This window comes from Theropithecus gelada, chromosome 16 (genome assembly GCF_003255815.1).
Source record: "Theropithecus gelada isolate Dixy chromosome 16, Tgel_1.0, whole genome shotgun sequence".
Taxonomy (NCBI): Eukaryota; Metazoa; Chordata; class Mammalia; order Primates; family Cercopithecidae; genus Theropithecus; species Theropithecus gelada.
The window spans coordinates 74,876,570-74,888,478 of record NC_037684.1 but is presented as its reverse complement, the minus strand read 5'-3'; the positions used below and the strand labels follow the sequence as shown (position 1 = coordinate 74,888,478).

Genomic DNA, 11,909 nt, shown 5'->3' with positions numbered 1-11,909 from the left:
GACTACAGGCGCCCGCCACCACGCCCGGCTAGTTTTTTGTATTTTTAGTAGAGACGGGGTTTCACCATGTTAGCCAGGATAGTCTCGATCTCCTGACCTCGTGATCCACCCGCCTCGGCCTCCCAAAGTGCTGGGATTACAGGCTTGAGCCACCGCGCCCGGCCTTTTTTTTTTTTTTTTGAGACGAAGTCTCGCTCTGTCACCCAGGCTGGAGTGCAGTGGTGCGATCTTGGCTCACTACAAGCTCCGTCTCCCGGGTTCACGCCATTCTCCTGCCTCAGCCTCCCGAGTAACTGGGACTACAGGCACCCACCACCATGCCCGGCTAATTTTTTTTGTATTTTTTAGTAGAGACAGGGTTTCACCATGTTAGCCAGGATGGTCTCAATCTCCTGACCTCGTGATCCGCCTGCCTCGGCCTCCCAAAGTGCTGGGATTATAGGCGTGAGCCACCGTGCCCGGCCACACCCAGCTAATTTTTAAATTTTTTGTAGAGACGGGGGTCTTACCATGTTGGCCAGACTGGTCTTGAACTCTTGGGCTCAAGTTATCCTCCCTCCTTAGCCTCCCAAAGTGTTGAGATTACAGGTGTAATCTCAACGTGCCACTGTGCCTAGCCTAAAGCTCTTTTTTTTAAAGTATGATTTTTTTTTTTTTTTTGAGACGGAGTCTCGCTCTGCCGCCCAGGCTGGAGTGCAGTGGCCAGATCTCAGCTCACTGCAAGCTCCGCCTCCCGGGTTCACGCCATTCTCCTGCCTCAGCCTCCCGAGTAGCTGGGACTACAGGCGCCTGCCATCTCGCCCGGCTAGTTTTTTGTATTTTTTAGTAGAGACGGGGTTTCACCGTGTTCACCAGGATGGTCTTGATCTCCTGACCTCGTGATCCACCCGTCTCGGCCTCCCAAAGTGCTGGGATTACAGGCTTGAGCCACCGCGCCCGGCCTAAAGTATGATTTTAAGTGAAAAGAGCAGGAAGCAGCCGGGCCCCAGTGGCTCACGCCTGTAATCCCAGCACTTTGGGAGGCTGAGGCAGGCGGATCACGAGGTCAGGAGATCGAGACCATCCTGGCTAACACGGTGAAACCCCGTCTCTACTAAAAATACAAAAAATTAGCCGGGCGTGGTGCGGACGCCTGTAGTCCCAACTACTTGGGAGGCTGAGGTAGGAGAATGGCATGAACCTGGGAGGCGGAGCTTGCAGTGAGCCAAGATCGTGCCACTGCACTCCAGCCTGGGCGACAGAGCGAGACTCTGTCTCAAAAAAGAAAAAAAAGGAAAAAAAAAAAAAAGAGCAAGAAGCACATAAAGATATATTCCCAATCCCTGATGAAAATAATCGAGTTCTTACTTTTTGCAAGGGACCCTGCATCTGCATTATCTCAGCTATTCTTCCCAACTTCATTTTATTTTCCCTCTTTACAGATAAGGCCCAGCAAGGTTATATGGCTTACTGAAGTCTAGCCAGCTAACAATGGGGGAACCAGGATCCAAAACTGGGGAGACTGGGTTCAGATGCCAGGCCCTTACCCCAGCAGTGGAAAGAAGGACAGATGTTACCCAGGGGATCTCTTGGGAGCAGGGGGTCTCTCTCCTGGCTTTCTCCCAACCCTTCCTTCACCTGCAGCTCCAGCTGGTCAGGATGGGCTGGGACTGCTATTGATATTTTCCAGATGTCCAAAGAGGTAAAGGGTCTGCCTCAGGTAGCAGCCAGCATGTGTCAGAGGGAAGAGGGCTGGGACAAGCTGATGCCCAGGGGCCTCAGCCTGGAGGCCCAGCACTCCTCTGCTCAAGGCTCTGCCCAGCCCTGTGGCTGCTTTGCCCACCATGATGTTTCCTCTCACCCCTCTGGCTTTTACTTCTCCTTGGGGGCAGAAAGTATAAAGGATGAAATTGCCTTGGGTTCAAGTCTTGCCCCCACCAACCCATGCTGCTAACTCACTCAGTCACTGTGTAACCTTGAACTAGTCGGTGAACTTCTGAGAGCCTCAGTTCCCTTAACTGCAAACAGGGATCCTAGTGGTACTGGCCCTGGCCATGATTAAGCAGTACCAAGGCACTGTGGGCGCCTCTACCCCACCTTCAGCCCATTTACACTCCCTAGCATTTAGTCTTCCAGGGAGGTGCATAGATCAGGTCTGCTCTGCAGGCCTGCGGCACAGTGAGGATTGCCTGAGCCTGGGAGCTCACTCGGGACCTTTTTCCCCTCCCTCCGTACACAGGCGGGAAGTCCAGGAGTACATCCCAGCCCAGCTCTACCGTACAACAGTAGGCTCGACCTGGCTCAACCTGGTCAGCCAGCACCGGCAGCAGACACAGGCGCTCAGCCCCCACCAGGCCCGTGCCCAGTTTCTGGGTAAGAGCTGCAGGGGAGGGGAGGTGATCATAGGGGGCTTTGCTGAGGAGGGTGGTCATGGAGCATGGATATGGAGGCACCTCTTTCTTTGCATAAAGGCATTTTTCAGTGCCGGTCAAGCTGAGCACCTACCTGGAGAAAACATGTCTTTACAATTTTTATGGAGATGTCACCTAGGCTCAAAGTGGCCCTGGCAGAGGAAGAAGAGCTGCAAGCAGGGATAGAGGAAGAGGCCGTGAGAAGCGAGGCCAGATAGATGGGAGGAGACCCAGACTGAGGGCTCCTGCATTGGCTGGATACAGCCCAGAGAAGCTGTGCAGTTCAGGGCCATGGCTGTTGTCAGTGAACCCTGCCCAGCACGTAACTGCCACCCCCTCTCCCTGCCCAGGCCTCCTCAGCGCCTTACCTATGTTCGGCTCCTCCTTCTTCTTCATCCAGAGCTGCAGCAACATTGCTGTGCCAGCCCCTTGCATCCTTGCCGTCAACCACAATGGCCTCAACTTTCTCAGCACAGAGACTCATGTGAGTGGCCTCAGCCTGGCACTGCCAGCACCACCCTCTGTTCCCTGGTCCCCTACCCCCTCCAAGGGGCCAAGACCTCCAGCCACCGAAGCCCAGTTCCACTGGTTACCACCTCTATGATCTCAGGCAAGTCTCTTGCCCTCTCTGAGCCTTGCTTTCCTCATCTGGAAAATGAGGATAAGAGTTGAGCCCACCCATAGGGCTGTTGTGAAGGTGAGATGAGGTAAAACATACCCTATGCACTCAAATAGTACATCTGTGTGCTTGGGCTGCCGTAACAAAAGACCACAGACTGAGTAACTTAAACAACAGAAGTTGATTTCTCACAATTCTGGAGGCTGGCGGTCCAAGGTCAAGGTGTCAGCAGGTCTGGTTTCTTTGGTGGTTTGCAGACAGCTGTCTTCTTGCCGCGTCCTCACATGGCCTTTCCTCTGTGTGCGCACAGCCCTGGTATCTCTTTTTGTATCCTAATTTCCTCTTATAAGGACACCTGTCATATTGGAGGAGGGCCCATCCTAACAGCTTCATTTTAACTTAGTCACCTCTTTAAAGCCCTTATTTCTAAATACATTCTGAGGCACTGGGAGTTAGGGTTTCAACATGGGAATTTGGTGGGGGACATGATTCAGCCCATAATAAGTAGGACCTGTTACCCCCTTAGTTTTTGCTCCCAGAACTAGACCCTGAGACAGGGATTCCAGGGCAAGTGGTTGATTTAGAGTTGATTCCAGGCAACACTGGACTGAGGAAGTGAGACAGGGAAGGGATGGAGCCAGTAGAGGGGGTGTTAGCAAGCAAGTTGCTGGTGTGGGCACCTGGAGGTCAGTCCAGCTAGGGAGCCCTGAGAGATAGCCTAGGGCTTTGCTTCTCTCCTGGGAACAAGGGAGCTGGGGTGTCTATTCAACACTTCCCATCTGTCATTAGCAAGGGCTTCTTTCTGAGGCATTAACTCTCTATCACTCTGACTTTCCCTGTATGTGGTCTAAGTTTGCTTCCTGGGCCAGAAGAAAAGCCCCTAGACAGGCTACCTACTTGACTCACATCTGTAACCCTAGCACTTAGGGAATCAGAGGCAGGAGGATTCCTTGAGCCCAGGAGTTTGAGACTGGCCTGGGCAACACAGGAGGCCCCGTTTTCCACAAAAAGGAAATTTAAAAAAGAGGTGCCGGTGTTCACAAGAAGCAACTTTGATGTGAAGTTCAGGGCACCAATACCTCTGTATCCCAAGCACTTAGAACACTTAGAGCAGTCCCTGGCACATGGTAGATGCATCATCAGTATTTGTTGAATCAATTTCACAGGTGAGGAAACTGAGGTCCAGAGAGGTAAAGTGATTTGCTCAAGGTCACACAAGTCACTGGGGAACTGGTACTTGAACTGGAGTGAGTCTCGTGCCTCCTATAGATCTGATTTGCAGGGGAGGGGTAAGAGTGGTTGAGACTGTCCTCACCCACAGGCCTGTCTGGCCCCTCTCCCCTACTCCCAGGAATTGATGGTGAAGTTCCCCCTGAAGGAGATCCAGTCGACGCGGACCCAGCGGCCCACGGCCAACTCCAGCTACCCCTACGTGGAGATTGCGCTAGGGGACGTGGCGGCCCAGCACACCTTGCAGCTGCAGCTGGAGCAGGTGGGCCCAGCCCTCAGCCCAACATTACCTTCACTGGGCCCTTCTCTGGGCCTGGCTCCAAGATATGTCAGGTCCCTGCCATGTCCCAGGGAGTATCCAGGCCAGTGCATGGGGCAGAACTAACCACAGCGCAGCACAGAACTGCAGATCATTATGGTGGTCATCCAGGGAAGCAACTTGGCAGTGGGAACACGGCAAAGGGCAGTATGGAGCCATAGAAGATTGGTGACAGGGCGAGGACACTAGAGGTTTGAGAAAGTTCACCTGGGCTGAGATGTGGAGGCTGGATTGTAGGCCCCAGGACTGAGGGTGGAGAAACTGGGCTTCCTGTGTGACAGATGGTAAAACTGAGACCCACCTGTCCTGTGCCTTCCTATGTTTGCAGCAATTGTGGCTGTTACTTAAAAGGCAAGGGTGAGAAAGGCACTGTGGCTCATGCCTGTAATCCCAGAACTTTGGGAGGCTGAGGCAAGGCAAGAGGATTACTTGAACCCAGGAGTTTGAGACCAGGCAACATAGTGAGACCTAGACTCTGCAAAAATTTAAAAAAAAAAAAAAAAAGTGCCTATAGTCCTAGCTATTCAGGAGGCTGAGGCGGGAGGACTTCTTGAGCCCAGGAGTTGGAGTTCGAGGCTGCAGTGAGCTGTGATGGTGCCACTGCACTCCAGCCTGGGTGACAAAGTGAGACCCTATCTCTAAAATAAAATGTAAAAAAGCATGGATGACCTCTAGGCTCCTGTCCAAGTCTCACAGCCTCCTGGGGTCAGGGCAGGACTAGTGTTTTCACTCCACTGAAGAGATAGGATTCAGGCCCAGAGAAGGGGCAGAATTGAGGTTGACACCCACACGTCTGCCCTGTCCAGCCTGTGACATCCCCCCTCCAGGTCTGGGCCCAGCACCACTCCCATGACAGGGCCTGTCTTGGAGCGGGGGATTTCCCAGGGCAAGGGAGAGAGACTTCCACTGCCCTAGCCCTGCCTCTGAGGGACAGGACCAAAGTCTCCTTGGCCCCCTGTGCCCCTTGGAGAGCCTGTTACTTGGGTCTAGGGTCCTAATGCACTCCCGACCACACCCCAATCTGCTCCTGCTTGGGGTCACATAGATCCTTGCCTTACCCACTGGTAGCCTTGGGCCCCAGGCCTGCTGCCTCCTTCCCAGAGGCCACCTCCCTGAGCCCGTACAATGGCTCTGTGGTGTTCTCCTACCTCCTTTTTTTTTTTTTTTTTTTTTCCAGTAGAGACAGGGTCTTGGTATGTTGCCCAGACTAGTTTTAAATTCCTGGCCTCAAATGATCCTCCCACCTCCGTTTCCCAAAGTACTGGGATTATAAGTGTGAGCCACTGCACCCAGCCTTCTCCAACCTTCTTGTATGAACCTGGTCATTTCTTCTTTGGTTCTTTTCTGGTCCTTCCTCCCCTAGACAATCTTTTTTTTTTTTTTTTTTTTTGAGACAGAGTCTTGCTCTGTTGCCCAGGCTGGAGTGCAGCGGTGTGATCTCAGCTCACTGCAACGTCCACCTCCTGGGTTCAAGCGATAATCCCACCCCAGCCTCCTGAGTAGCTGGGACTGCAGGTGTGTGCCACAATGCCTGGCTAATTTTTGTATTTTTAGTAGAGATGGGGTTTCACCGTTTTGGCCAGGTTGGTCTCGAACTCCTGACCTCAAGTGATCCATCCACCTTAGCTTCCCAAAGTGTAGGGAGGGGCATACAGGCGTAAGCCACCACTCCTGGCCCCCTAGACAATCTCTAAACGTTGCTGAGTCTGGGCCTTTCCCCAGGGCGCCCTGTCTGATACTGAGGCTTTCAAAACCATGTCTACCATCACAGCATCCATATTTCTACCTCCTGCCCAGACTACTTGAGCTCCAGGCTCCCTCAGCATCCCCCTTGGAGACCAATAGTCCTCTACAGCTTTCCTCCCAATCCTTCCAGGCACTCAGGCCCCAAATCTGGGAGTCCTTCCCATCCCTGTCCCTTCCTCTCATGACCTCTGTGGCCTCCTCTGCCACCTCCCTCCCCTCTGCTCATTCCTCCAGCCACCCTGGCTCCCTTGTGCTGAGTTTGTTCTCCCTGCCCTGGGTCCTCTGCCCTCACTGTCCTCTCCACTTGGAACGCTCTTCCCTGATTCAGCACAGGGCCCATTGTCTCCCTTTATTTGGGTTTCAACACAAATATCACCTTTTTCTAGAAGCCTTCCCTAACCCTCGTCCCTAAGAACACATGATCCATGCCTCCATAGCCCTTATTATGCCTTGGAAATCATTTAGTTATTTGTTTATGTATTATCTTCTTATATTCGTCCGTTTTATGTTGCTATAAAGGAATACCTGAGGCTGCATAATTTACAAAGAAAAGAGGTTCATCTGGCTCACGGTTCTGCAGGCTGTGCAAGAAGTGTGGTGCCAGCATCTGCTTGGCTTCTGTGGAGGCCTCAGGAAGCTTTTACTCAAGGCAGGAGGCAAAGGGGAAGCAGGCACATCGCATGGCAAGAGAGGGAATGAGAGAGAGAGGGTCCAAACAACCAGCTCTTGTGTGAACTAGAGAGTGAGGACTCACTAATTACCTCCGGTAACCAAGCCATTCATGAGGGATTTGCCTCCAAGACCCAACACCTCCCACCAGGCCCTGTCTCCAACATTGGGGATCACATTTCTTTTCTTTTTTTTTTTTTTTTTTTTGAGACAGTATCTTGCTCTGTCGCCTACGCTGGAGTAATCTCGGCTCACTACAACCTCTGCCTCCCCAGTTCAAGTGATTCTCCTGCCTCAGCCTGCCAAATACCGGGATTACAGGCACGTGCCACCACGCCTGGCTATTTTTTTGTATTTTAGTAGAGACAAATTTTGCCCTGTTGGCCAGGCCAGTCTCGAACTCCTGGCCTCAAGTGATCCGCCCACCTTGGCATCCCAAAGTGCTGGAATTACAGGCATGAGCCACCATGCCTGGCCGGGGATCACATTTCAACATGAGATTTGGGAGGGACAAATATCCAAACTGTATCATTCCCCCATCAGAATGTCAGCTCCAAGAGAGCAGGACTGTGTCCATCTTGTTCGTGCTGTGTCCATAACTCAGTGCCTGGAACATAGTAGATGCTCAATACATATTGAGCAATGGGTGGGTGGGTGGATGGATGGATGGATGGATGAAGGCCTCTTTGGTTTTCGCACTTCCTTGCGGCACCACGTGACCTCCTTATGCTGCCATCTCTGCCTCTGGCCTGTATGTGTCAGGGGCTACATTCATTCACTCATTCAGCATAGGTCCATTGAGCATCTCTGTGTAGCAAAGATACTGAAGTGACTAAGAGTCCCTCAACCCTGGCCCTCACAGAGCCTCAAGTCTCAGATATAAAATATACCTTGATCAGTGCTGGCAGGGTGTACAGGGGACCTGAGCTATCTGGGAGGTAATCAGGGAGAGCTTCCAGGAGGAGGTGATGTCTGAGTGCAGCAGTGTTGCACCAACAGACCTGGGTCCCCATCCTGCCCACCTCTGACAGGCTGTGTGAGGGGATCTTGAGGCATCCCTGCTTCTCACTGAACCTCAGGTTCCACACTGTCAAATGCAGCAACAATCCCAGAAAGGCCTAGAACATGGCAGCCTGTGGGTAGGTAAAGGATTGGCTGGAGGAGAAGAGTCCATTTGCACATGCCGATTTAATTAGCCGAGGTGGCCCCCAAGGCAGGGCCAGCATAGCTAACCTCAGCAGAGAGCACTTCAGAGTGTGATCCTCAGGTCTCTTACCATCCAGGTTCAAATCCCACCACCTACCAGTTGTGCAGTCTGGAGCTTCAAGGCTCTGTGCCTCAGTTTCCCCACCTGTGGAATGGGATATAATAGCTCCTGTCTCTTAGAGACACTGGGGGGATTAAAACAGGTAGGACACATCAGGCCTTTAGGACAAGGCCTGGCACACAGTTACCACTCAGAGTGCTGCTAACATGATTTTTCCTTTCTCAGAGCAGCTTCCCTGGGGGGATTCCAACAATGGCTTCCATCTGAGAACCACATTCAGAAACTGATTTCCGCAATTCCCTGATGCCTTCCCCTACTCTGCTCCAATTGGGAGCACTGAGCCTGGGTCACTGCCCATTGTGCACTGTGGGAGCCAGGCGGTAACCATGGCAACAGACAGTTAGAAACTGTTACCATTTATTGATTGGATTCATACTTTTAAAATCTAAAGCATTTACACGTGGCCGGGCATGGTGGCTCACGCCTGTAATGCCAGCCCTTTGGGAGGCCGAGGCAAGCAGATCATGAGGTCAAGAGATGGAGACCATCCTAGCCAACATGGTGAAACCCCATCTCTACTAAAAATGCAAAAATTAGCTGGGCATGGTGGTGCGTGTCTGTAGTCCCAGCTACTCGGGAGGCTGAGGCAGGAGAATGGCTTAAACCTGGGAGGCGGAGGTTGCCGTGAATCAAGATCGCACCATTGCACTCCAGCCTGGTGACAGAGCGAAACTCTGTCTCAAAAAAAAAAAAAAAAAGAATTTACATGCAGTAAAGCCTCACTGAATCCTCACCACAGCCCTGTCTGTGAGGCAGTCCCCTGGTCAATTGTGACTTTACAGATGAGGCCACTGAAGCTCAGAGAGGTGAAGCGATAGACCCCAGGTCACACGGCTCACATGGAGCAAAGCCAGCAGAGGCACTTAGTCTCCTGCTTGCTTACCCCTTGCATCCCACACCCCACCATTTGGCCTTCCAGTTCTTCATGCTCCTCTCAGGCCCTGGGGGAGGTGGGGACAAGGGTTCCTGCATGAATGGTGGTCTCCACCTATCTCCCAACCACCTCTCCATTCTATACATCCCACCCCAAGGTAAGAGCTGGGCAAGTGTTGGGTGGGCATGGACTGTCACTGTCACCTGCAGGGACTGGAACTGTGTCGTGTGGTGGCCGTGCACGTGGAGAACCTGCTCAGTGCCCGTGAGAAGCGGCTCACATTGCCCCCCAGCGAGATCACCCTGCTGTGACCCGGCTCCCAGCCCTCCAGTACCTTCTCCAGAAGACTCACTGTGTGGCCTCAGAGAAATCACTAGACCTCTCAGGATCAATGACCCCTGTAAGGGGCCAGAGCCTTGGAGGACACTAAGAGGAGGCAGGAGGAGCAACTAAAATCCCCAAGAACCCAAGAAGACCCATCCTGAATTGGGATGGAATGGCAGCATGCAGACTTGGGTCAGATAGCAGGAGGAACTTTCAAAAGTCTGGCCCATGGTGCAATGGAGCAGAAGGCAGGACCATGAGGCCTTCTGCCATGTACCCATTGCAGACCCTGCCCCTAACGCCTGCCTATGGCACAGAAGCCCCACACCAGTTGCCTAGATGAACTGGACTCTGCCTTTGGTTTACTCAGGGTCTGATGTTGGAATCTGCTCCAACTCCACATCCCAGCACCTACATGTCCTTCTAAGGGGCCCCTCCCTGTGCTGCCAGTCAGCCTGGATTTCTGGTCTTTGGTTATTTCTGTGCAAACAAAAGGTGTGCCTGGCAGCCATTTCTCCATGGAGTTGCTAAGTGGCTGGAAAACAAGCCTGAGGGAGGAGGCAGGAATTGGAGTTACCTTAGGCCCCTGACTCACTGCCTACGAACAGACCATCCCCCACTCCTTGGGTATCCCCAACCCCAAGCCCCCATCACTTGATGGATCACACAAGTTTGAGTGGTATAAGGGAGAAATCTGGGAAAAGGCTTCTTGGAAAATGGGACATTAGCATTGAGTTTTGAAAGATAAGTAGGAGTTTGCTAAGAATAGATGGAAGAGAGCGGGATAAACATTCCAAAGAAAATCATGTTTGTTCCCTGCTGTATCTTCCATAACCTAGGAGGATGCCTAACAGAGAGTAAGCACTTAAAAAATATTTGTCATATGAATGAAAAAATAAACGAATGAATGTTGACAGAAAGTGCTGGTGCTTTGGGGAGCTTGTGCTGGGCAGGGAACACTTGGGAATGGGAGACTAGATAGGTAGATGGGGGCATAGTTGCAAGATCCATGGCAGCAGCAATACCTACTGTGAACGAGGCGAATACCAGGCACTGGCAGTTAATCACAGTCAAATCACCGCAAACTAGGATAAGACCTGTGAGTGGGAGTTAGCTAGGGAATGAGGAGAGAGAACAACATATGCAGGGGCCCTGAGGTGCGCATTACTTGTAGCAGGATCTGAGACTGAAGAGGCGGGCCAAGACAGTTTGGATAGGGCTTCTGGGATACATTAAGAATTTAGGGCCGGGCGCGGTGGCTCACGCCTGTAATCCCAGCACTTTGGGAGGCCGAGGCGGGCGGATCACAAGGTCAGGAGATCGAGACCACAGTGAAACCCCGTCTCTACTAAAAATACAAAAAATTAGCCGGGCGCGGTGGTGGGCGCCTGTAGTCCCAGCTACTCAGGAGGCTGAGGCAGGAGAATGGCGTGAACCCAGGAGGCGGAGCTTGCAGTGAGCCGAGATCGCGCCACTGCACTCCAGCCTGGGCGACAGCGCGAGACTCCGTCTCAAAAAAAAAAAAAAAAAAAAAAAAAAAGAATTTAGGATTTCTGGGCTGGGTGCAGTGGCTCACGTCGGTAATCCTGGCACTTTGGGAGACTGAGGCAGGCGGATTTTCTGAGCTCAGGAGTTCGAGACCGGCCTGGGCAATATGGTGAAACCCCGTTTCTACTGCAATATGAATAATATATAGGGCAGTGTGCCCCTGTAATCCCAGCTACTCAGGAAGCTTAGGCAGGTGAATCGCTTGAACCCAGGAGGCAGAGGTTGCAGTGAGCCAAGATCATGCCACTGCACTCCAGCCTGGGTGACAGAGTGAGACTCCATCTCCGGAAAAAAAAAAAAAAAGAATTTAGGATTTCTGGGCCAGGCATGGTGACTAACACTTGTAATCCCAGCACTTTGGGAGGCTGAGGCCCGTGGGTCACTTGAGCTTAGGAGTTTGAGACCAGTCTGGCCAACATGGTGAAACCCCGCCTCTACTAAAAATACAAAAATTAGCCAGGCATGGTGGCATGTGCCTGTAATCCCAGCTACTCAGGAGGCTGAGACACAAGAGTCACTTGCACCCAGGAGGTGGGAGTTGCAGTGAGCCGAGATCATGCCACTGTACTTCAGCCTGGGTGACAGAGCGAGACTCAGTCTCAAAAAAAAAAAAAAAAAAAATTTTAGGATTTCATTCCAACAGCCATGAGGAGCCTTCAAAGGTTCTCCAGAGAGGGAAGGGGAGGTGCAACCTGCACGGATTGTACTTTGTAAAAGCCATTCTGACCACTGAACAAAGAGTGAATGTAGGAGTTGGCCGCTGCAGTGTTAGCTGGAAAACTTGTCATGGATTCTAGTGGTGGTGATGGGTGGGGAGAACTTGGGAGAGATTAGAAGGTCCAGCTGGCAGGACTAGGGGGTCA

The 11,909-nt window shown here is 52.1% G+C and overlaps 1 protein-coding gene across 2 annotated transcripts in view; it reads left to right on the top strand.

Annotated features, from left to right (window-relative positions):
- MYO15A (myosin XVA) overlaps window positions 1-10,412 on the top strand; it is a 75,752-nt gene extending 65,340 nt beyond the window's left edge. The window contains exons 63-66 of one of the 2 annotated variants that reach the window (XM_025361615.1): window positions 2,219-2,352; window positions 2,741-2,874; window positions 4,361-4,501; window positions 9,384-10,412. In XM_025361615.1, the coding sequence (XP_025217400.1) occupies window positions 2,219-2,352; window positions 2,741-2,874; window positions 4,361-4,501; window positions 9,384-9,485 (511 nt within the window). In that variant the 3' untranslated portion in view covers window positions 9,486-10,412. The remainder of the gene's footprint in view (window positions 1-2,218; window positions 2,353-2,740; window positions 2,875-4,360; window positions 4,502-9,383) is intronic. The other variant, XM_025361616.1, reaches the window with a different exon arrangement.
- Window positions 10,413-11,909: the final 1,497 nt, after the last annotated feature.